The 26,763-nt window shown below is 42.1% G+C and overlaps 1 protein-coding gene across 1 annotated transcript; it reads left to right on the plus strand.

Annotated features, from left to right (window-relative positions):
* The first annotated feature begins 1,138 nt into the window (after positions 1-1,138).
* Positions 1,139-26,763, plus strand: LOC146686637 (G patch domain-containing protein 2-like). The gene is made up of 10 exons (XM_085441821.1): positions 1,139-1,211; positions 3,188-3,835; positions 9,094-9,155; positions 9,731-9,889; positions 10,206-10,285; positions 10,381-10,445; positions 10,537-10,576; positions 10,674-10,765; positions 15,912-15,997; positions 23,332-26,763. The coding sequence occupies exons 2-10, from the start codon at positions 3,192-3,194 to the stop codon at positions 23,475-23,477; spliced, it is 1,374 nt and encodes a 457-aa protein (XP_085297947.1). The 5' UTR covers positions 1,139-1,211; positions 3,188-3,191; the 3' UTR covers positions 23,478-26,763.

Here is a 26,763-nt window from a genome sequence, read left to right on the forward strand (position 1 = left end):
GCTCTTCTTTGGATGTTGGCTGTCTTTTGTTCTGTTCTTGACCCCACACTGCTTCCAATAATGTTAAGGTCCAGTCTCTGTGGAGGCCAATCCATGACTGATGGTGTTGTAATTGTGTGTTTTTACTGCTACTACTTCTACGTATGGTTTTACTGCATTGGAAGTGTGTTTGGGATCACTGTCATGCTGCAAAATGAAGCTGTTGCCAATCAGACACTTTCATCCTGAGGGCCAGATGCATCTTTCAGGTCCTGTTTCAGGTCTCTGCTGGGTTTTTTTTCTGTTTCTTCGTGCATATTAAATACTATCAGACTATCAGGTACAAGGACTGGATTGAAAACGAGTGAAAAATCAGCCAATGTCCAAAGAAGAACTTTGACAGAACTTCTGAAAACTTGAAGAACAAATCTTTAAGACCACTTCAAAAATGGCAAGAAAGTCTGGCTACTTGCAAGAAAATTACAAAGAAATAAGGGTATCTTAAGACATTCGCACTATATCTCCAACTCACGGGTGCACAATTTTAAGTTTCATTTTTGACCAACATAGAAAAACAGTGCATTAGCAGTGTTTAGCAAAGATAACAATCCATAGTTTCTAAAACCTCTGAATTCTACACAGTGGAAGCAAAGGTATCCAGCTAAAGTTACCCAGCAAAAAAATCCCAGCAAAACAGGAGTAGAGTCAACCTACTAACACTGAGAGGTGGTCTGACGTTAACATGGAGCTATTTCTTTAAAGATATACAAAACATACAAGATGCAGTTTTACATTTAGTCTCTGAAAAACACACATGATCTAAACTGAATGGGACTTTCTCAGGTACTTCACTAACTAAATAAGCATAAGCTCGTTCTAATTGCCCCTTGTGACCGTCAGCATGCAGTTCCCCTACAGACCTCCTTTCCTACCCCCACAACTTTTTGTAAACGCTGATGGAAGAAAACTTGCACATTTTATTATTATTTTATTATTGCACATTATCTTCCACACCAGCACTCCGTCGGTTTCCTGAAGTGATGCCATAGTGACCAGACGCTGGTGTTATCTGCCTTGCAGGCTGTATTTCGGCAGCACTGTGCAGTGGCGCACTGTTTTTTTGTTTGGCGGAGTCACAGCGAGGCGGAGCCACCCGATTGGCTGGACTGCAGGGCGGAAGTGCGTCTGGTGTCCCAGCTGTGCTGAAAACAAAACAAGACAAGCTGCGACTGGTGAGTGCTCGAAACGCAGAGGGGTGTCTTCTCCCTGGCGTTAAATAGCATCCGAATAGATCCGCGCACACCGTGTCCGTGAGGCGGCCGTTGTGTTCAGCGCGTGTAAAACGCTTGTTTTGTTGTCAGCAGTGGACACAGAGATGTGTGGCTGTCCTTGCGCTGAGCTCACGTGTGAGCTGTTGTTATGTAACACAGGCTGAGCCGAGCGTGCGGATACTACAGCCAGCCTGAGCTGTTGTTGTGCTGCACTGATGTTGCACAGCTACACAGTCGCTTTTCTTTACTGCTAATAAAACGTGATGTCAATCGTTTTTCTTTTCTTTTAAGCCGATGATGACCTGCAAATGCTCGTAAATGCAGCGCTTTCTACACCGCTGCAATCAAACACGGAGCAATTCCGGTGATGATGAGCCCACCACGAATTTATGCTGCTAGACTTAAAGGGGGGGAAAATCAACCTAGTGATGTTTTATAGCGCTAAAGCTATTGTGGATTTACTTTGTGATTGTTGCGAGGAGGTGGTGGGTTTCTGTCTTTGTTTGTGTTTTTTGTCCCATGTCTTTAAAAATGTGGTTATGACTGCTACTTGGGTCTACTGAAATGGACCTCAGTCATCATGCCTGAGATGGTTGGGGAGGTATAGTTCATAATGCTGCTGATACACAAACAGGTAACAAATTACTAGAAACACATATAACTGCATTATTAAGTCCCTCCGGAGCGGTTTCACTTTGCAACTCATTCTCCAAATGAAGCCACAAACCATTCTTTCAATAGATACTTCCATATTTGGCAATTTAATGGTGCTCTCGTGACTGCAGGGTTTGGCACATCATTTATGTCTTCCTCAAACCATAAGAGAACCCGCCCATAAAGAAAGAAAGCAATTTTGTATTGATTTGCAGGGACAGGTGGACCCCAGCTGTCCTAGCAGAATGCCCACTGCTGCACTGATGATTACATAATTATAAGAGTAGAAATATATGAAATAAAAAGGGAACAATGGCGTGTCGTTTAGTGGCAAGTCCAGCAAAGTAACAACCTGCAAATACACTATTTCCATTAGACTTTCCCAATGAATGGTTTGACTTGTTGTTTTCTTTACACCTTGAATATTTACACTCACGGGCACTTTATTAGGAACATCTTGGTAGTCCTGGATTGGACACCCTTTTGTTTTCAAAACTGCCTTCATTTTTCATGGCACAGGTTCACCCAGGTGTGCTGTGGTGTTTAAACAATAAAAGCTACTGAGGGGCCCAAAGTGTGCCAAGAAAATCCTCCACACCTTTACACCACCAGCAGTGGTCTAAGTGTTTGATTTGATTTCAAATGTTGCAGGAAAAATGGGCAATCATGAGACCAGACAACATTTTTCCAGTTTTCTACTTTTCAGTTTTGGTGACCTTGTATGAACTGTAGTCTTAGTATCCTGTTCTTAGCTAACAGCAGTGTCATCCAGTGTGGTTTCTGCAGATTCATTCAGAGATGCTCTTCTACACATCTTGGTTGTAATGAGTAGTTATTTAAAGTTTCTGTTGCTTTTTTATCAGCTCAAAGTCAGTCTACCCACTCTCCTCTGGCATCATAACCCATTCCTTAGAGATGGTTGTGAGAAAATCCCAGTAGATCAGCACTTTCTGAAATACTGGGACCAGTCGATGTGACTGCATTTAAAGTCACTGAAGTCACATTTCTTACCCTTTCTGATGCTCAGTTAAAACTTCAACAGGAATACATCTACATGCCTAAATGTACTGTGTGATTGGCTGATTAGATATTTGCATTAACAAGAGGTTTGGCATGTGTGCCTGCTGGCCAGCGAGTGAAGATGCTGATAATCAATTAGAAAAGTACATCGGACGTTTCTGTTGTTTCATATAAACCTCTAGCCTGCGCTTTAAACCTGCAATTTAACATGACAAGTCATCCAAAGAGTTTAACTGGTCACTAACATTTCCATTCTTTTCCAGCACCATGATGGATGAGCTGGTGCAGGACCTGGTATCTGCACTGGAGCAGACCTCAGAACAGAATAAGCTAGGAGAGCTGTGGGAGGAAATGGTACTGAGTCCTCTGCAGCAACGCCGTCAGATCCGCCGTCGCAGAGGCCGTAAGCGTTTTCGCGAGTCCACCCTCTACCCGATAGAGCACAGGCGATGCTGGATCGAGGCATCCGAGTCCAGCTTGGACGAGGCTAAAGAATACAGGGAGAACATCACTACTTCTGTGGCCAATTGCAGTGACTCTGACGATATGACCGCATCCACCCGATGGCCGTCCCTCATGAGAGGCTCAGTCAGGGCGAGGCAGTCCTCCTGGCCAGAGTCCGACTCCTTCACTGAGAATAACCCCGGACGTCCACTCAGGAGGCGGAGGAAAGTTAAACGCATGACCTCAAATGTAACCGTCAGACTGCAGTCCACTTTAAAAGGTTCTGGCTTGGACAGGAAACGGAGGAATAGGCCTTCTAAGGTGCGGCATCTGTCAGGATCAAAGAAGCGGTCTGGTGGTTGGATGGGAGCAGACAGAAAGACTGAAAGAGCCAGACTGATGGGAAAGGAGTGCTGGGAGAGAAAGAAAGAGCACAGAGATGCTGCAGACGAGAACATGTCTGATGGGTAATTTTTTACATTTTCTTCTTTCTTTGAGGTAAACCCAACTTTTGGCCTCCTCAACCCAACATTAAGAGTCGTATTAAGCACTTTGGACTCATTAATTGTGAAAAATAACATTTTCAGCGTTTCGAACCCAACATTTAATTTACAGTTGTGCAGCGAGCAAAATGTTAACCCTGCCCTTGTTTAAAGAGTCTCAATTTAAATCATGCTGAAAAAGAAGCTCAAAACTCTAAAAGCCCCTTTTACCCTTTAAACTGAAAGTTACCAAGGCAGTTAAACCCATAACATAAAAGTCATGGGCATAACTACTATCAGACAGAAGCAATTAAACAAGGCGACATTTAGGATGATCTATAATGCCTGTCTCCATCTAGCCAGTTGTCAATATTCAGCATGTCCTCAACTAAACCGAAAAAAATGTATCACAATCATGCCACTCCGCTTTAAAGTATTGAGTTGACATTAAAAATGAATGATAGAGTCTCTTCATCCTCATCTCGTATAGCTGAAATGATCATCAGGGAGGGATCTTTGATAGTTATGCCTCCGGGCATCTGCCAGCTCATTATTTTCTTTCAAGAAATATTGTCACAAATAAATGAGTGACTTGGCGTGGTATTGATTTGTTTTGAAATGAATTCCTGTCTTGGGCTGGGTAATTAAAGCTGTGCCTGTCCCACAGTCCCAGAGTGCACCGTCTTGTGCGCATTTTATTTAGCAAAACTAAATGTGGCTGTAACTGGCAGCAGAGAGGGACATTATATTACTACAGTAAAGAAAACATTACCATATGTTGCTTTAGCTTAAGCCCAAAAACTACCAATGACCTCAATTTAAGTTTCATTCACCGCTCTCTGTTAAATATACACATTTAATAGTACTGTGTGTTGAGAAGTAAATAAAACAATTAGATTATTTCTCCTTGTTTTGTACATTTAAGAGGCGTTAACATGTACAGAGGTCGTTTTTGTATCTATAAATGCACCTATGCATCTGTAAATTTCTTTGCATTAGATTTTTATATATGCTTCAACTTAATTCCATATTACATTATGGTTATTTATCTTGCAGTAGTAGGTACTATACATCCATATATCATATATAACATGTTCGTTTTCAGAGAGGTCGTGCCACTTATGATCCAAACTCTAAGCCTTTATAAGATGTAACTGAGTAGGTCATTAAGAACTGAAAGCATCCCCATGCAGATGCCCTGCTATAAAAGCCCAGTGTGTAACATGTTTGTTTTTACTGGGTTTTAACATGCGAGTCTGCAAGGATTGATTTGCTTTTGGACTGAGCCTCTAGTGGCCACTAGGGGGACTGCAGTTTTAGGTCCTTACAAAGTGGCTTCACTTTTCAGGCCCCAAGGTTGCTTTTTTCTTTTACTTTGAAGATCATAGTTGCACAAACTAAACAAGGTGACACCTGAAAAACTGCTTGTGATTATAGCTAAAATGAGATAGTCTCTTAGTACCCCTAAACAAAATGGTACAAGGCTATGAAAGCCTAGTTTGTTTAATGACTGATTTTTACTCTAATAGATGCACGTCTTCAGTATCTAGGCAGTGGTGCATGTCGGTGGCATTTATTTGTCATAATAGAAGTGTTTTTTGAGTACACCATGTCGTGCTCGGACTTCTGAATTTTAACATTTGAATACAATAGCAGAGAGTAGAGAGTATTCAGGAAGCAGATTCAGACACGGACCTTGACTCAGGAGGCAGTAGCTGATATACACACACCCTATCCCATTTCTGTACATTATAGTCATTGGGTTGTCAGGGATATAATGCTACAATACAGTTACAGTTATAATACACAAATGCTTCTCAGTGCTGGTCAGATACACAGGAACAGAGTCGGTTTTTTGAAGCGTCGTACATCCTGTTTACCATTTCTAATGCCATCCAGTGGACTTTCATAACATATTTCCTTTGCTGATCTCATTGTCTGTTGATCACATAAAACATGTGTGAAGAAGACATTTGAGGGAACCCATAATGGGACGGAGAGAAGGCTTTACATCTTCAGGTTTAATTTGTGCTGACCTCCCTAGCCCCTAAACGGTACTTGTTTTCTTACTTTATGGAAAAATCAATAGCCGTTCTGACAGAAAACAGCTCCGGAGAAGAAATAAATGGGAGCACCATGGCACGCTGTCAATCATTTCTCACTTGCACAACGCCACCACTGTTGATTGCTGCTCAGTAGACTGCCACACTGTACTGAGGGCTGAACAATCTAATGGTTAAGTCCTGGCAGAGGCAAAAGGATATGAACAAATGGCAGCGGTGATGAGGGGTTGACAGTGGTACAGCGGCTATATTTATGCTCTGAGAGTGTACGGTCCATTTGATGTCAGACACTCATGACATTCTTGTAATGTCTTTTGAGTCACTTGGACTTTTTTCTTCTTTCAGTTTTGATTCATTCCTTTAACCTTTTTCATTTGGAGCCTCTGGTCTTCTAAGATCTCCCTCATCTCAAGGTCACTCGGCTTGTGTGCACACCGAGCAGGGCTTTGCCTTCAGCCACCCAAGTGCAAGGAGAGCAGATGTTGGTAGCTCCAGTTGGGCTCCACATCCTTGATTAGACGTGGCTCAGCCTGCTGGCAGTGAGGCCACCTGGCACCCAGGCTGTCCCAGCAAGCAGGCCTCACCTGTGGGTAGTTGCTGTCCCGGGCTCGGCCTTGGTCTCCAGCTGTGTGCTGCTTCTGGTGTTGTTGATTTCATCCCTGGCATCAAAAGCAAACAAAATCTACTGTGGGCACTTCTCTCTTACTGATATCATTTACATTTTAAAAACTCAGTGAGGAGGGCTTTTTTTTTGGGGGGGGGGGGGGGGGCAGCACGGCATCTGCAGAAGTTAATTTTCATAAATCTCTGAGACTAATCCAATTACTGCAGCTCAGGGAGGGTGGGATAACCTTATAATCAGACACCCATGGAAGAGGGCATGGATTTGGGTTGGGGCGGCTTGTTTGAAGAGCCCACAGATCCATTGTTATCAGCACTTTGCCCCCCTCCGACTCTGCCTCTTCTTTATTCCTCTGCAGAATGAGCCCAGGCTCAATAAATGGCGGCTTGCCTGTAATCTCTGTGCAAACTGGTCTGCCTCTCCCAGGAGCTGAGGATTATAGCCTAATGATTAGTGCTCATCTGGATACTGTGTTTTGCTTCAACTCTTTGGATTGTAATAAGACAATACAGCTGTGAGGGAAGCTAAGTCCATTTCTAAGTGCTGGAATGCAGTTTTTTAATTTCGTTTTGCCCTTGTCTTTGTTTTTTCTGGGCATATTTATTCTAATTATGGTATTTATTACAGAAAAGTATTGTTACATTTGATCAGATAAGCTGCAGTTTCATGGAAGGATTTTCTTGCTGCATGCAGCGAGACAAAACCAAGTTTGCTCAAAACGTTTGTCAACTTTTCTCAACAAAGGTCAAAGAAGAAAGAAGAGGTGTTTCTTTTGGTCCCAAGAAAAATGGGGACCTCAATTATTTAACACATTAATTAGAGTACTTAATGGAAACGGTCTCACATCGGCCCTATGCTGCTTCAAGCGACATCACATTACACCTTTAATACGGATAAATACTTAATGGGAGTCTCTAATTAATTGTTTATACTTGTGATTCTTTTTCAAACTTTGCACAAAATCCCACAATATGAAGCAAAACAGATTTCTTATTTGAAAATGGGAAAGAACATCCTGAGAAATTCCTGTGAAAGGTAATAGACCAGAGCATAAAAGGGGGGTGGGGGGGGGAATGCAGGTGTTGGCTGTTGTAGAGCTTTAGGCAGTGTCCTCCTCTGATGTTGTGTGCTCCAGATGCCAGCTGATATGTCCAGAGGTGGGGTACAGCTGAGGAGAGGCCGGGGGAATCGGTGAGGAGAGAAGGTTGAAGGGGAGGGACGGTTTAGGACTGCTGGGTTAGGGCAGACATCTTCCAGATTCTCTGGAGAGGCCTGTTCCCTCTCACATCTGCTTCCTGTGGATGTTAGGGAAGAAGCTGCAGGACCATCTGGCTAGGGAGGCAGACAGGCTGGATGGGCATTTTCCTGATCCTGTCATCACTGACAGGCTTCTGCAATATGGCAAAGCACCATATCAGCGCATATCCGACCCTCCAGCTCTCTCCTACAAGCAAGGTCAGCGTTGATAAACAGGAAGCAAAATGCAAGCTGGTCAAGAGAATTAAGCGCCTTTTCTTTCAAAAAGTTGCATGAATACCAATTTGACTAATTAAATGGATAAACCAGTGTGTGGCGCTCAAGCTGATGATGATATATCAAATATATGCCAAAATATATATTTCCTTTAAAAAAAGTGGTCAAACAGAAGCTAATTAAAACAATTAGTACTGTGGCTGTTGGAAACTGGTGTGTGTGTGTTAGAAACCAGTCACCCAGGCTTACTGGTATTCAGAACAGTACATGCAGCGTGTAGTTAATCAATAAACCCATGTGCTACATGTATTTAAAAACAACGGCAGAAAAAATGGCCTCTTTCTTCATCTCTTACTGCTCCTTCCTTATCCTCTGACCTTGAACTGTCTGGAGGTCCCAGTTTGAGGAGGATGAAATGTGAAAAAGAAAGAAAAGCCACAGTTATTTGGGTGAGGGGCAGGGGGCACAGAGGGTGTGGAGGGAGCGTAACGGGGGTTGCCCCGAGGACGTGGGGAGGACCGGCAACGGAGCGGTCTGTGCAGAGGCAGCCCACGCAGCAGATGTCGGCCAGTTGTCGAGGCGGCACGTCTGTGGGTCGATCCGCGTGTGGGGCACACCCAGAGGGAGGGGCGGACAGGGGAATGCGTTTCGCTCTCCTGTCATCCTCCACAACGCAGGCCAGATTAGATTGGAGCTGACAGCGGAGGATATTCAATTAGATTGTTCATGTCACTCAGTGGCTTCGATCAGAGTCTCTCCTGATGCCTTTGTGTTTGCTATCACAACAAGGGAGATCACAGCACGCTCTGTCTCTTTGTGTCATTTCCATTTATGTCGACCTCTAGATCCAGACTTCTTCATTATTTCTATTATTGAATGTTGCATGTTAGATACTGACATTACAGGAGATAGCCATTTTTGGATTTTCATTGTTCACTTTTCAGATGCTATAGCATTGCCTGACCTAAAGAATCTACGAGGTGACAAATCAAAGTGCAGTTCCCGATCCTCAGATTTTTATTGATATTGACGTTAAAGGAGTTTCAATGGGAATCATTCACATGTGATGTTTTTTCTCTTTGCAGGGAAACCAGCAGCACATGCAGCAGCGACCCTGGTCTGTTCACCAATGATGAAGGAGGACAAGGTATTAAGAGACAAATATGTATTATTAACATGGATTCAAACTAGAACGATGACGAGCTGTCATATTTGGACAATACCCTGCTCGGCTATGAGGGAATGCTGGGGCTAGAGAAGGCGGTTTAGATACAATGGGCCGGTTGCTGGGCACCCAGGCGACTCTAATAAGACGTTGTCATGTCGTGTTAATGAGCGCCGAAGCCTTTGCTAATCTCATTAGCCGTGGTGGGGCCAGGCGGCCTCTGATTTAACAGTTGTCACTACACCTTGACTGTGAGAGGCATGGTTCCTGTGTACGCTTTGCTGAGTGACAGGTCTGAGAAGAGCTCGCCGTCTGGGGAAAAGCCCGGTGCTGTCTGGTAATGCGTAGTTAAAGGAGTAGTTCACCCCGCAGCTTGTAGGATGCTAAAAATGTGCAGTGACTTAGCTTCTCTCAGACATCAACACAGCATTAAATGAGAGTTATTGTAGCTTATGTCTAATATTTACTTAATGTTTTCAACAAATTGCTTGACAATCTTCATTATTGTCAGAGTGATTTGCTAACTGATGGAAGGTCTTCCCTTCCCCTCTGTGCAGGTGATGACGAACAGAGTGACTGGTTCTTCGAGGGGGATTGTGGAGTTGGGACGGGTGTGGCTGGCCTGCTGCCCAGCTGGGACTCTGACAGCCAGCTTCCCCTTGAGGACAACCATTCCTCAGCCGCCTTTCTGCAACCTGCACGACTCTCTGACCGAGGTTGCAAAGAGCAATTCTGTCTTCTAGATATAGTATTAGATTTTGAAACGCTCGAGTCTGCATCTTTATCACTGCAATAAAGCGCTGTTGAATATTTGACTGGTACCACGTCAGTATGTAGCGTTGGTCCGCAAATCACTACCTTGGCTTACAGGAGACACTTGAGTTGTCCTATAAATTCTTTTGCTTGTTTAAAAAAAGAAGAATGCTATAAAATCAGAATTTTTGATTATATTGTTAGTGTAACCAATTCAGTTTTTCCTTTATTCATGTTTTTGCTAAACCATAAAGTGTTGTTTTTTTTGTGCCATTGCAGGGTATCATTCACGTCTTAAACGACTGGCTGGCTCTGCTGCATGCTGCGTCAGGAGGGATAGGAGGCGGCCTCCCAGCAAGGTTAAAGAAAGCTTGAATTTCCCTCTTCAATAATTACCGTTGCACAGTTTTCGTGTTTTGTTTCTTATTGTACATCTTTGATTCGTTTTTCATAGGCCAGCAGCATGCCAGTGTTTGTAGAGCGACTGAGACACTTTTCCCAGGATCCTTACCAAAGAGAGTACGAAAGTTTTTAAAACTATCTTAGAAACATAACTCTTAGACATCAACTGTATTTGTTTCCATGATCGTTTTTTCTTTATCTCCTCTAGCTTTTGGTTGCCTTCTGTTGGAAAACGAGACCGAAGCCAGGTGTGCAAGAATAACACATTTTTTTTATCTTTATTATGTTTGTTTTTTTTAAATAAACTGCATATTCTAAATATTATTGATTCTTTCATTTTTACAGATGAACCCTTTGTGCCCATTACCAGTGTGTCCTATTGACATGGTGCCAGAGAGCCCCCATCTCAGATGTTCCTCCTCGGTCTTCAGAAACCGGTAGTTGATGCTGTTCACACGCCTGCACCATTCAGTCCTTTTAATCAGAGCTCAATATATTGATGGGGGAGTCAATGACCAGCTCACTTAAGTGAATCAGTTACAGAGCGTTAATTGGAGTGATTTCTGTTCAGATGAGACTCTGTGTGTTAACCTTCTCCTTCCTTATTAAAATGACCGTGTGCGTGTGTGTGTGTGTGTGTGTGTGTGTGCGCGCGCGTGTGTGTGTGCGTGCGTGTGTGTGTGTGTGTGTGTGTGTGTGTGTGCGTGTGTGCGTGCGTGCGTGTGTGTGTGTGTGTCAGGAAACAACTGTTTTCCCTCTTGTGCCTGACAAGTCACTGAATTCATTTCATGCTTCAAAGCTGCAATATTCACATTGTAACTACTCTAGAAGGAAATTTAATCGTCATTCGATGCTTCATGTAAACTATTGGCAGTGACGTGTAGGACTCAGAGGTACACATACCGTAACTACTGTGTTTACATATATTCTTCAAATATATTACTACGTAATGCATTTGAGCCATTCCTCATTCTGTTATATTTTTCTAGAAAATGGGAAATGTGTGTAGAGATTTATTGAAACATTATGAAAATACAGTATATAAGGTAAAAACAGTCTGTACAATTCGAACAAGCTTCAAAGTCAATTTTTGATGTGTGTGTGTTCAACACAGCCTGAACTCTATTAGGCAGCTTTCTGAAGACTACTTTAAGTAGTCTTCAGGAGTAGTTCTCCAGGCTTCCTGAAGGAAATTCAAAGCTCTTCTTTGGATGTTGGCTGCCTTTTGTTCTCACACTACCTCAATAATGTTGAGGTCTGGGCTCTGGGGAGGCCAATCCATGACTGATAGTTTTTCTATCCAGGTATTCTTTAACTGGATTTAAGTGTGTTTGGAATCATTGTCAAGCTGAAAAATTAAGCTGTTGCCAATCAAATGCTTTTCCAGATGGCACTGTGTGGTGGCTCAAAAAAAGGAGGACCCACTGCACATCATGCTGTTTTGTTTTGGCTGAAAGAATCTTGTGCAAAAATACAATTTATATCTTTCAAACCGTGTTATCTTTGGCAATTTCCATAGAATTGGCTACAGAAATAGGAAAAATTGTGTTTTTACAACAGGCTGCTTGTAACAAAGTGCCTAAAGAAGCAATTTAAAATGGTTTCTTTGCTAAGTTGTCTGTTATGCGTAGACAAAAAACTGGTTCATCTTTTCAAATAGGTGCATTTTTATGCTTGAATGATTCATAGGACAGTATTATTTGGCCTAACTAGCAAAAAACATTCCTTTGGAAATGGTTGGGTACAAGGACTGGACTGAAAATGAGTGAAAAAGCAGAAATCCTGGAGAAATCCTGCTTACTATATAGCTGGGCCTTTTTTCCTTTTGCGCTTTGCAACAGATAACTTTTTGGCAAATGAAATGAAATTCTGGTAACTAATACTATTTTGATGATGATGATTTATATAAATAAAAAACCCGACGTAAGTATGAGAAATGTATTTGGAGGAGTTGTACTGTGTAAACCCCAAACAGATGGGGTGTGCAGTTCTATGCAGTAAACTTCAGAAATGTGGAATCTGCCCCCCAACCCCAAAAAAAAAAAGAAGATTTTCATAAAATTAGGGAAAAGTAATGAACTATTAAGGTGAGAAAATAATGTTAAAGTTTAATCCCAAACAAAACATTGCCTGTTTTGGCCTAAAGTCTGAGCTAAACTTACAATAACATGCAGGTGGTGCTCTGCGTCACTTTAAATCGTTTTCAAGGTCAGCGTTTGCAAATGGAGAAATGCTACGTGTTGACATAGTTGTAATGCAGATTAATATGCTGGCATTTCTGGGACTGCACGGAAACGTTTAAAAAGGTTTATCCAGGAGATGTTTGTCAAAGCATCACATCGCTCCCAGTCATCCCAGAAACTGTTGGATCTGCATGGGGGACTACTGAGAAGCCGAGCAGCCCTCTTGGCTTCGAGACTGTGGGACTCCTCATTGTATTGTTTTCACTCTGCCTATTTATGGCGCATTCTTAATTTTGTTTCACACGCACTCCTTTCCTCCCGCTCTCTTGGGTTATTTCACAGAGCGCTCCGTGGCTCCTTGATGAGGGGCAGAAACACGGCTGCTATGAAAAGCCCCCGACTTCTTAAGGCTTTCTTTCTAAACTGGCCCTTTCTTCTCCACCTGAAAGGTTCCTTCAGATTCTAGTTTAAGGCATTGTGAATACTAATTTCTCTCTATTAAAAAGCCCTCATATCCCTGCCATGCTCTCATTTGAATGACAGACTCAGGGGAGACCTCTTAATTCCTTTATAGTGGGATTCAAGACCCTTCACTTCAAAAAGTATAAATCATACTCCCAAATGAATGAGGGAGAGGGGGATTGACGAGAGGGGCTTCTGATGTGTCCCATTGGACGGCACGAGCTGAATCCATCTCCCCAAGCTGCTCAATTCCGCTCTCCAGCGAGATGGCAGCTTTGTCCCGATGACCCAGCTTTGCACACATTGCACCCATTTGGGTACTTTAGACTTTCTCCACAATGCTCTTGCATACAAACAGTTAGAAATGTTGTTCGGCATGACAACGAGAGCCGTCGCTCGTGGCCGTTCTCGACAAACTTTAGACAAACCGTCAGTTTGTGATTCGCATAATTTGTTTTGTAACTCTCACCTGTGTTATAAGTTTCCAGCGCTCAGCCCCCATACCGCACGCGTGACTTTTCTTTGTTTAGACACCCTTGAGAGAAAGTGAATTCTCCGTGGCCAGAGTTTGAGCATTTAATCTTGTGCTGTATTGTTGGGATGATATTGTGATTTTTGTTGTACGCAAGCCGACAGCAGCAATCACACATTTGATATTAAGTGATAAAGGCTGCGTAAGGTTGCATGCCATTTATCCTCGCATCTGCGCGTGAATGGGCGCAATGCTTTGTGGGATTTTGGCTGTAATGCTCTGAGCCGCGTTAAAATGCACAACCATCTCCCACCTGAGCCAGGCGGCAGCAGCTTTTATCTATTGACTTATTTATTCCTAAATGACACTTGTGCTGTGAGATAAATCATAGTCTTATGCCATCCCTATCCCAGTTTTCTTTTTAATTGTGAGATCACAGTGTCAGCAGTTAGTATATTGGTGTGAGTGGCCTATTGATTATTGATTTGGAGCTATTGATTATGTTCCCTGGAGACCCTAATCCTTTCTGATTCATTTGAATGCCTCTATTAATCTTGAGATCCTGCTCACACCTGAAGCGCCATGTAACCTAATGAAAATAGATGGCCATTTTGTAACAGCGGCCTTTCACTCCTCTTTTGATTTATTATTTTTAATTGATATATTTGCTTTTGGATGTGGGCGCCAAAATTACAATTGACCCCGTGTCAGTGCTGTTTTACCCCGCTCTCTTAGAGACTGCACTGCATTTAAAAGTGTCTCATGTGACCTGAAAAAAATCTATTTTGGACACTTTTTCCCCCTCAGTGTCCTTGTGGTAGAATTTAGTAGTTGCCGACCATCTCTGTTACTTTGTACTTGTTTTCTCTTTGCTCATTACCTCTGAGTCAATCTTTGCTTTCTCATTACAGTTTCAGTAAATGTAGGCCGTCATCTGTCAAGCTGTTAAAGCTGATGAAGAAACAGATGTTAAATAATAACACTGTTGTGCTTTTTTTAAGCATTTCTCTCAGTTTTGCAGTGAGCCATGTAAAAGGCTTATACAAAGCCTTTGGTTTCTGCTCTGAGATGAATGGTAGTGTTTTTCCTTGGTTAATGAGGCAGCTGATGGTATTCTCATGTTTGATTAGCATTGTGCTGAGTGGCTCACTGGGCCCCTGGCGGACTAGAAGTGACTCTGCATCTTAGCTCTCTGTAACGCCGGGGTGGGCGGGCGGGCGCTTGAGGAGGGGGCCAACATGTCTCGGCCTCAGCGCGAGGAGAAAAGAGATGGAGGGATGGACCACCACACATTAAGACCAAATGCATCAGGGTATTACTTTTAATACCGCGGGCGTGCCTTGTGAAATAATGCGACGTTTAAATGTGGATCGATTTTAGAATTAAAAAGTTAGTTTGCAAAGATTTACTGTGAGGAGTTCAATGCCTGAGCTCTTTATCAGGGGCGCAAATGGCTGGTTATGTGCTGTCCGACAGAGGTACGATTGAGGGATCGATAGGCGCGTGATTTACTAACTGGAGTACAGGTAATCAATAAGTATAAAAGTAAATGAAATATGCATTACTGGGATTTTATTAGAGAGGGGTAGCAGGGAGAGAATAACGGTCAGGCCATTTATTTTTATATCTATTGATTATACAACATAGAGACTTCGCTCAAAGCATGCTCCGCACAGCTCTCAACGCCCAGCGCCTGCACACCCGTCATGTGATTTATGGGTGCTGAGGTCATGGAACACGCCGCAGTTAAAAGGCTGGTCTGACGGGGCCTCATTGTAGCATGTGCCTGTTAGGGTTGAGCTTTAGGTAGCCACAGTCTTGGTTTGTACCAGCTAAAAAAGAGAGAGAGATCTTTTATGCATCCTTGTTGTTGAGCTGCCGTGAATTCATTTTTACATTTTTATCCATATTTTCATAAAGGATGCTTATCATTCTTTATGGTGCTAAATTAGCTCAAATATTTAAGTCTGTCAGCGTCTCTTATCAGGGTTCACTCATCCTCTCTCTGCTCTACACAAACACTCGCACTGCCCTGATCACATCAGCTGCTGCCAACCCCCTTGTGATGGAACAGACCTTGACCTTAACTTTACATCTCAGAAGTCAGGGCTATTAAGCTCATGGGGGAGCTTTTCCTATTTCAGGGCCCCTGACATATGACACACAGGAGGCACAGAGCAGGTGTAATTTGTTTATGTGAACTCTGCGATGACTCGGGCGCTCGCACCCCAGCATCTCACATTATTCTTGTGAAAATATACATTAATGAAGAAAAATTAACACACGGCAAAGTTGTATTGAGGTGAAACGCGAAGCTGCAGCGTTTGCAAATGTGCAGCGGTTGCATTTATCGACTTTTGCGAAACTATTAAATTTCTTCGTGTTTATGTGTTTATTCTAGGTCGGAGCTGCATCATAATATTGTGAGTAATGTGTTGTTTTTTTCCCTCTCTGTGTCTCACTCAGACAGACTAGTTTCACTCCAGGACTGCTGTTCACAGGAGACGTGAGGAAGCGGAGGGAAACCGAAGCTGTGTCCATCACTTCATCAGGTAACACTCTCCACCCCAGTTTAGCACGTGACATGAGGTAAAAGTATCATGTTTGAATTGCAAAAACTTTATACCTTTGCGTTTTGTTTGTTTTTTAGCCATGCTGCGAGTAAAGCTACTTCGATGTCACTGCACCTCAATAATGAACTCTAATTACTTAATTGATGCCCTCACTTTTCCTCCAGTTCCAAAAAGATTTGTTTAAATTTAGTGAATGATTCAGGAGTTAAATGTAGCATTCAAAATGGTGATAGGTGATTTTTTAACTATTTTCCTTTCTATAACACCTTTAGTTTGTAAGTTTTGCCTCTGTATAAAACCATGGTAGATTTTCTTTTATACAGTCAGTATGTAACATATATGGTTGAAGTCCGTTTTAATAGGAATTAGAGCCATTTTTACCCCTCAGCTGTAAAAGGCTGATGGGGTATAGCCATCATGCTGCTGGGCGGGCGAGTCGGGGGTGTGGACACCTAAGTTTGTAAATGCGATACCTCGAGAATGAGGTGACATAGGAGCTCCAAATACAATAGACGTAGCTCCTAAAAATGTCAGACCTCAGTTTGAATCTCAGTGACCTTGGCCTCAAGTTTGAGGTTGGAGGTCAAGATTTCTGGAATTTTCAAGTTGATACCACAAGTGCATTTACTAAATACTCTGGATGATTTTGAATCTTCAAGGTCACAGTAACATTTTCTAAAAATCTTCTGAATATGATCACTTGAGAACAAGATGATGCTGGATTTTGAAATTGATGCCATGGGTATCTATTTTCATGCATAGTCCCTCATTTTCAGAGGCTTTCAGACTATTTGTACAATTACCAAGTTGTTTCATGGCCAAACGAGGCATGTTCCCTTCTGTTTTTTATGACATCTTAAGTAGATAAAAGATCTGAGGTTTATTCCAAGGGTCAGATTTACTAACATGTTGCACCAGCCAAAATTACTTTTGGTACTACAAGGAAAGTGCGGTGACAAGATTCCATGTAAGAGGTGAGAACTCAGAGATTTAAAAACAGACGTGAATGCAGAGAGACCCACAAACAAGAAGCAAAGCAGAACATCTCATTGGAGGAAACAGCATTTGGTGCTGTCTATGGTTTCTACACTTCAGGCAGTTAGTGTCTGCTGCAGCTTTTCAGCCATGCATTAAAAACAGTCCTTTAAAATTTAAAGTCATGTTAGTTTGTAGAGCTTGCAGAGAACCTCTGAATGCTTCAGCTTTAACGTGACTTTACAAGGTGAGAGCATTAAAAAGTGCATCATTGCATAGGAGTCAGATTTTCAGGGGGATAATAATACTGAGCCTGGTTCTTTTATTTCTGAAGTAATTCTGTTATTGTGTGTTATTTATGGTTTCTAAAGGAAAGTATGTTTAGAATTGCCCCAAAATCCCTCACTTGTAGGAAAAGCATTTGACAAACTTTTCATTTCAATGTGGCGGGGGGCTAATAATTTTCTCCTCATCTCTACATCTATACCCCCTTTTATATTTGACTGCATTTACTTATGTACTCATGAGCTGTGTTTTCCATGGTCACAGTTGCCTTACACTCCGAGCAGCCAGCGTTGCGTGTGTGCTTAGACCAGTGGAGCTGCCTTTTTTCATTAGACTGATGGCTCGGGGCCTTTTGTCTTTGCTGGATTGAAATCTGAATTGGTTTGTCCACCTTTTCTTCTCGCGTCCCCTCTGTGTGCTCCACTCCTGCAGCTGCTGTTTGTCATTTAAATAACAAATGCTGGTGGTTCTCTGATTTAGTGAGGGGTGCAGGCCTCTGATGTATATTAATATTGCTCCACAGTGCACTGTACCAGGGTCCATCATTCATTTGGATAAAAGAGGTGGAATTTAAAAACAGCCACTGCTTTACATGGATACAGATTGCATCCGTTTATTGCAACGAGTGATGGAGGGGCCAGCGACTCCGTCCTTCACCTCCCAAGTGCTAAACTGCTTCACATAAAAGTAAAAAAAAAAAAAAGGACGGACCCCTGGCCCCTAAGGCCCTCTGATACTCAGCATGCGGAACGAGGAGCATACCTTGTTTGTCAAAGGTTAACAGGCCCACGGTCTACTGTAGTCATTCTTCATATGTTATTGTAATGTAATCTTTGTGTAAAAATGATCATAAAGCTTTTTAAAAAAATATATATATATTTATCATCTTAAATAAATATATTTATCATCTTATATGTAAAAGACAGAAGTAGAGTCCCTGATATGCACATCCCCCTCAGCCCTGTTCAGAGTGTTTTCCTGCTTCTTGAGTCTAGTGCCCCCTGTCCACCATGATTTATCATGCATCCCATGTCGTCCAATGTCAGTTTCTGCAGCTGCAACTGCTCTGTATAAATCTTTACTTTGGCAGCCTGCTGCACCATGTCTCTCCTCAGTAATCTCACCTCCCACCAGGAGATGCACATTCACCCTGACAAGCTTTCACACGCTCTGTGTAAAAATTTTTGGTTTGCTGCCGTTGTGACACGAGCGCGTATAGATTCGGTGATTTATCGAGCAGAAGCGCTGTCTGGTAAACATCTTGTTTGCATGGAAAGATTGTTTACTGCATTCAGTAAAAAGCGCAGCACGGCTCGCCGTGTTGCGTTTAGTGAACACGACAGCTGAGTCTTCGAGTTAGCCAGAGGAAGTGGATTGCTGTATGTGTTAGTGGCTGATTTGAAACTCTGTAATCAGGAGTGAAAATAGTCTGCGACTGAAGGTATCCTCCAGGACTCTATAGGGAATCACTGAGGTGGTACCCAGCTGTTGCTTTGTCTTCTTTCTTTAACCTTTTAGCACCTTCACGGCAGTGCTTGAAGCCTGTTGTGGAAAAAAAAAAGACAACAACTTATCAAGCCAGGTATCTGTTTGGATTAGATGACCACTCGATTTCTCAGCCTTAAATTGACCATTTTCTACTTTTCTCACCACCTCCATCCACCCAGAAATCCAACCGAGCCCCTACTAGATTTGGAATAAAGAAAACCTTCTTTCTGCTCTATAGGATTTGAAAAGTATTTTTAAAAAAGTGATTACAAAAATGCAAAATCAAAGTTTGCAATTATAAATGTATTAATAATTGCATTGGCTTTTATTAGCGAATTGTGCATTTTAGCACATGGCGCTCATTGATGGTGAATTAGTATGAAGAGCATGTACACGCTACACAATTGGGGGATTATTTGTGAGTCAAGAGATGAATCAAGAAGTGTAAAGATCTTGATGGAATTTAATATCCTTGGCTGGCCTGACACACAGACTAATTAATTATTGCAATTTTACTCCTCCCCTGCTGTCTCGCACAATGCCCTTCATCTTTATCTCTATAAAGTCGATGCTAGTTTAAAAAAAAGCCTTAATTTCTGTAGTGTGTTAGACGTCAGGAAGATTTTGTCTAAATAAGTGCGGTTGAAGTCAGTTTGCGCTTAACCTTGTCAGACCGCTTGTTATCTTTATATGTTGGTAAGTACCACATGTGGGTGTCCATGTGGAGGCCTGCCCCACGGTCAGCTTTGCTGCCTCTCCTCTCCCCCTCTGTCTTCATGTGTCTCCTTGCCTGAGCGAGACGGCTGCGTGACAGATCACCTGCATTGGAGGCCCGCCGTGTTCCTGCCCGGTCCGGCCCCCTCTCATTAATGCCCAGGCTGGTGCGAGGGCCGTATGGCAGCACAAGACAAATAACGCTACCACTCAGCCATCACTTCTGCTGACAGAAATGCAGCCCACCGCACTATTTCGCCCTCTCCGGCTCCACTCCACACCCTGCTCTTGTCCTTCAACCCCCCCTCCGTCTCCACCTGCACCTGCCTGCACGGCTCTACCAAACTTTCATGGCGTGCTTTTTTCTTTTTTTCAACTGTTGCTGGAGGCCCAGCTTAACACTGAAACCCACATGAGTTGATGTGCTATAACCACAAACCTGCTGCGGCTGTAACCTCTCTGATTGTTTTTCTTTTTTTGTATTCTTTCATTCTTCTGGAGGTAGATTTACCCGGCTAGACTGTCAGGTGCTTCTTGTTTGTGTGCAACCCTTCTCACCAGGAGGTCTGATTTGAACGTCCCTTTTATTTTTTATTTTCTTTTGCAAAAAGAGCAGAGTGTGTGTGTGTGTGTTAGTACACGGAAGAGAGAGAGAAACACAAAGGCTAATCATTAAAGAGCTATTCAGCCCTGTTCATTTAAGTGTGGGAATCAGCAGGCCCATTACTGTCAATGTGTAATTAGCTGATTAATAAAGGGGGGAAGGGGAGTGCTCCAGGAAGGCCTGCAATGATTGTTTTTAGAGAGCATCACATGAGAGCTTATTAAGATGGTAAGATGGTTCCATTCAACTTCCCATTATCGTCCACAATAAATGTATGTACTGTAATTCTCCCATTGACTGAAAACCTTTGCATTGTAATGTCTTTATTGACCTTGATGTAAAACCAGTTGAGTGCAGGTGGTAATCTTTTATTCATCATTTTTAGATTACCTTGTAATCACATTAATACACTAAGATGCTAAACCTGTATCTCTTCACATGGTACACTTTGGATGCTATTTTTATATTATTATATGAAAAGTATAGTTGCTACAAAGACGACATGTTGTCAGCATGTTTTGGACCTCCATCGTGCACTAAATGCACTAAATGTTGTCAGTGGTGACAGCTCTGGGTTGCAAAGTTTACCATGCGCTCTTTACTGTTGAGTTAATACATTCAAAATGGGATTTGGCATTTTTTTGGTAGAAATAAGCAGGGCTTAGTAAACATGTTGATTTAGATAGTGTTAAACCTGTGTATTCTCACTGAGTACTTTAATAGGTATAGTTGTTAATATGATTTTAAATGCAAATCAGCCAATCACATGGCTGCAACTCAATGCGTTTAGGTATTAAAATGTGATCGAGATGACCTGGTTAACTTTAAACCGAGCATCAGAATAGGGAAAAGAGGTGATTTCAGTGATTTTGAATGTGGTATGGTTTTTGACATGAGTCAGGCTGGTTTGACTATTTCAGAAATATTTGTTCCCACATATCCATCTCTATGGTTCACAGAGAATTGTTAAAAACGAGAAAATATCCAGGTCAGTGGGGGAAAATGCCTCCTCGATGGCAGACTGTTTTGAGCTAATAGGAAGGTGCCAGTAACTCAAATAATCACTTGGTTCAACCAAGGTAGCAGAAAAGCATCTCTGAATGCACAACGCTGGACCTTGAAGCTACACTGGGCGCTACTCCTGTCAGCTAAAAACAGGAAACTGAGGCAATAGTTTGCACAGGCTCACCAAAAGTGGACAATAGGAGATTGGAAAAACATTTCCTGATCTGATGAGTCTCCATTTCTGCTGCAGCATTCAGCTGATAGGGTCAGAATTTAGTGTAAACAACAACATGAAAGCATGGCGCAATCCTGCCCTGTATTAACAGTTGAGCATTGTTTAAATGCCACAGGCCACCTGAGTATTGCTGCTCACCATGCCTATCCCTTCTTGACCCCAGTGTACCCATTGTCTGATGTTTGCTTCCTGCAGGGTAACGCACAATGTCACAAAACCTCAAATCAACTCAAACTGGTTTCTTGAACATGTCCTCAAATGGCCTCAACAGTCACCAGATCTCAATCGAGTGCACCTCTGGGATGTGATGGAGTGGGAGATTTGCATCATGGATGTGCAGTCGACAAATCTGCAGCAGCTGTGTGACGCTGTCATATCAATATTTATACACAATCATACTGTGAGTTTGAACTGAACTAAAGTTTTTCAGCGTAAGCATTTATTATGTTGTTTTTGTAGCATTTTCAGTTAAAGACTAAATAATTGGCAAAACACTTTATTCTATTTTGTTTTTAAATTTTACCCAGTATTTATTTTTGTTCTATATCTAAAACTATATCTATAACCTACCAAAGCAGTGATTTATAAAAGGAAGCAAGATAATTTATCAGTTGATATGAAGAAAAATATTGTAGTTTTTATGCCATCTAATGGACTAGCTCATTTAATCTGAAGTAAAACTTTGAATTCAGGACTTACATTTCAGGATTTCCACATAAAAACACACATATATTAAAGATCGGAGCACTTCCTCCACCACTGCATTCAATGTAATTGGCTGAATATGAGAAACATGAAGACTGATTATTCCACCAGCAGGAATGTTCCAACTTTAAAGCGTTTTAAAATAGTAGTATTAACGTATGAAATGGTAGTTTTAAAAATATTTATTTATTTAAATGTTTGCTGATTTGATTGGAAATACAAATGTGCATACTCCTCAGCAGCAATCAGTCATCATTCCCTCAGGAAATATTAATCATTTACCTTAACCTAAACATGACCTTGACTTTGAGTTAGTATCTGGTGTGTCTTGTGCATTTTAACATACTCAGACTTAAGTGTTTCCTGCTGTTTTTTCCTATTTGTCCAGTAAGAAATCCCCTGAATTTTGATCAAGTCCTCTGACTATGTTTAACCCGAATGTTTGTGTTGAACCTCAGCAACAGTTAGTCATCATTCCCTCAAGAAATATTAATCAATTATCTTGGCTGCTGGATCAGTTTGGAGAAGAAGTCATCTGGAAAGAGCCACAAGCAGATATAAGGAGAACGAGCAAAAGCACATACCAGTGAATGCTGTAATGCCTAATCCTTTGAGACAGCCCCGAGCCACAATGTCACTTCTAGTTCCCTTGTCCTATGTTATGGGACTGCCTGGCAAATGTCTTGTGTGACCGCCGCTAACTTTTTTTTTTTTGGTGGGGAGGGTGGGCGGAGATCAGGAGAGATTTATTTATCAAAGTGAAGTAGGAAAAGCAGGAAGGCATGTTAGCGAGTGCAATTGTTTTAGAGTTCCTCTGTTTTCCACGAAAATTGGTCCCGGCTCTCTTTCTGATATTTCTCTTCACTCGCGGCGAGAAAAAAGCTTTTAAGGTGCACGAGATCAAGAGAAAATGGGATCCTTTAAAAAGGAAGGTCATCAGCGAGATGTGAAGTGTGATGAATTAAGAGTTCAGAAACACAATCAAACCACCATAAGAGAAGCACAGATAGGTTTCGTTTTTTAATAACGTCTACAGTCATATGGGGGTGAAGCGGGTTTGCCTCACGTGACCCAAAATTAATATTTAACCTATTAGAAGAGGATTGCTTCAAAGTTTTATTTCCATCTACCTAAACCAGGGAGCGATCTGTGAGTCATGTACTAAATTTAATCATTTTTGAGAGGCTTGAAACAGTGAAGGGCAATGTGATTTATTTATCTTTTTGTTTGCTCTCAGTGTTTGGTTACATGTCCAGAATATGATATGTGCTTTTCTTTTTTTTTCTCTCTCCTCCTCTGCAGCTTACAACCCTTTTTACCTGGATCACCAGAGAGAAGAGGCACAAGGGCCCGGTAACACCTCAGCCCTCGAAGCTGTGGGACCAAGCGTACCTGCTTCACAATCCTCCACTTGTGCTCAGCCTGAGAGTTTATCTTTGCTCCAGTAGGACTGAATGGGACTCGAGAAGTACCATCTGAAGTCTGGAGGAAAGTGACAAAAAGAAGCTATTGTGCCAAGGAATGAAAAAGGCTTGAACTCCTATTGCTGCACAAACTTTATAACAAAGAAGTAAAAAAATACAAAGCAAATCATTAGTCTTCAAATCAGCATGTTACTGCTAGATCCAGTCCTTCCAGGTAGTATATTAAGCATGACAAATGTTAATGCAATCAAGCCTTGTTAAGCCCTCTGCCATCTCTTCAAGGAAGAAGGCAGCTTCAAGAGGCTCCTCGTTTCACTCTAGACTCGGCAGCTCCTCCTGTTTCCAAACAGAGTTTCCAGGCCACCTGCTACCGCACAATCCAACAATTATGTCCACTCTAGTTGCACGGCATTTGTCAGCAGGAACCCTGGGAAGGATGGTCAGGTGAGGATGGGTGGGCTAAGGGAGGGGGGCAGTCTGCTCTATTCTAGTGTGGCTGTCCGAGACAGAGGAGCATCACAATGTTTAGCTACCACATGCTGCTACAGGGTTCACAGAGGCGACCACCGGTAGCGAGCCGCACAAAGTACAGGCCTCCTATTAGCATGGATTTGAAAAGCTACAGTTGGTACAAAGGTGCTCATTAGCACAACACAGAGGGAGTGTAGTAGCGGTCCTCGGAGGGCCGCCTCTGTTCTCTCCAGGTTACCTTCTATATTCAAATTTTGCCCAAATGTATTTAAAGTTCAAGGCCAGCTGCAGATCTGTTTGAACAGCCTGTTTTTCAGCTGTGCTGGATGGGCTGCTTTTGGAGCTGTTTAGAAGGAGCGCAGAGGCGAACGGAGAGAAGTGGAGAAGCTCTAGGAGACGGGAGTGGACATCCGTGCGCGCTGTATTTTCACCTCCCCTTAGGATATGGATTCCCCCACCTCCCGCAGCATCAGATGCATTAAAAGATCAATCGCAGCATACAGAGAGATCAAAAATATTCATACTAGCCAAGATGGTAAACAACCAGTTTATTTTTCAGAAAAAGAAAATACTGTGAGATACATGACAAACCATAAAGATACAGCCTGACTCCATTTAATAGTGTTAAAAATGCATTTTACACGGAAATTCTCACCTGAATTGAAATATTATTTTGAATGTTTTTTTAAAGGAAAGTTTAATGAATCTAAAGAAGTTACCAGGTATGCACTTTCTCTACTGATTACAAGATATCTTCTTAGTAAAGTGAAGTGCATAATCATCAGCTTCATAACGCGTCTTTTTCCGTCACTTTAAAGCCTTATTTAAGGGAAGAATCGCATTTAATAGAATGAGATTTGCCAATTAACATGAGTTATATGTCTGCAATAATCCATCTGAGAAGGCTTTATGTGATCATGTTGGAGGGGGATGACATTTATAAATGCTGTGTGTGCACACTAGTCTAAATGGATGCCTCACACAAGACATCCTGCCACAGAAATCAGTCAAAGTGCAGAGACCAGCCCACCCCTTTCCCCGTCTACTGCTGCTGCTTTTCCTTCTGCAGCTTCAGTCTGCCAGTTGTAACCAGGCCAGGTGGGAGTGCTTACGGTATACGTCTGATTAATAGGAATAAGAATAATTAGACCAAAAAAACAATAACGTGATGTGTTCTTCCCCTCAGCTTGTTGACAGGTATTGACCGTGCAGTGTTTTAAGGAGAGCTTTGCGCTGTTGTTTTATCCAACAGTATGTGTTTTGGTGCCAGGGCTCTGACAGGGGAGGAAGATGCATCAGGTCCGATACAGTTCCATTAGTAGGAGGGAGGAACACCTTACATGCCACCACGGCAATTAACAGTCACTATAATGACATCTCAGCCAGACCTTATGCCACGAAATGAATTTCCAATGGCTAGGAAATGGTGGAATGGCATCCGTGCAGCCAGTCAATTGTCCTGTTACAGTTAAGGAATCCAGCAGGCTAGTACCACTCATATTTCATCCCAGGTAAAGATTACCTGTCAGACCCATGGGAGATGTATTGATCTGTTTTCCTTTTTCCGCCAGCAATCACCTGACAAAGGCACCTAGGAGGCGAATGAATGAGTGATGCCTGGTCTGTCTGCTTCGGCGTGGTGGCTTCTAGTGTCCACTGATGGGTGGAGAGGTGATGAGGAAGAGGAGAGATAATGCAGTCATAAACTCTGTTTGAACCTCCTCTGTATGCATGCATGGCAGCCCCTTTGAGTCGAGGGTCACAGGTCAACAGGGAATTTGCTTTTTTTTCTCTCCCCCCCCCTCCGCACCTTGCTTGTCGGTAGCATTACTTCTTGCTGTGTGCACCGATGATAGAAAGACATGCAAAAGAGGCCCTCTGGTTCCTGCTGACAAATGCATGTTGCGAATCAACGTAGTTCAGCTCACTCTGGATTTCAAAAGCGATCCTTTTGGATCCGGTCGCCCTTTTAGTGACGTAATCTGGCCTTGCGTGGTCCTGCGATGATCACAGTGGCAACGATCGACGTATTTGACCATTACAGTATGTTCCCTTGGCAGCTAAAAAGTATTAAGATATTTACCTTGTTTTGTAGAATGTCAGAGTTGATATTATCCATGAAGCCATGCGTTTAAATTTGCTCTGCATAAAATGTGTAGTACTTATGATGTGATAATTATAGCTCCATTAATTAAGGATTTAGGTGCAAGAACATTTAATTCATAAATGCAATTTCTCGATAGATAGTACACTAGATATGTCTCTCTAATTTTTTTATTTTTTTTTACTATCACATTTTTAATTTCATTTACAGGGATTTAAATATATCTAGCTGATATCAGGGGCCCAAGGCAGCTATCCACATTTGATACGTAGTGAAAATAGCATCTTATCTCATAGGCTGTTATCTTTATGTTTAATAGCAGTGGGGGCATGCCTAATTGCTTTGCAAATGATCTGAAGAGGATTACTCCACCCTTAGAAAGCCTGCACCATGTCGCTAGATCTTAGAGAGACATTACAATAGTAAAGTTCAATCAAATCTGAAGTGCAGCTCTGTGTTTGTGTTAAAGTACATTCTGGGAACAGCTGGGAACACTCTGCAATGGAGGAAACTTTGCGTAACAACATCATAGACTAATCAGGATGATGGATGTTTTAGGAAGGTGTAATTCCACTAATGTAATTTGTGTATTTTTCAAGTGATAGTGGGATTTTTAAGGACATCTTGCCTTTATGCCATAAGTGATATATGTGATATATTTATTCTTCCATGTCAGTATCAAATCCATTTTGAATACTGAATTTGTGTGCAATAAATACGTCTTGGTGATCAACA

This window comes from Copadichromis virginalis, linkage group LG19 (assembly GCF_057382275.1).
Source record: "Copadichromis virginalis isolate Kocher_CV1m ecotype Utaka linkage group LG19, C_Virginalis_male_GT1.1, whole genome shotgun sequence".
Taxonomy (NCBI): Eukaryota; Metazoa; Chordata; class Actinopteri; order Cichliformes; family Cichlidae; genus Copadichromis; species Copadichromis virginalis.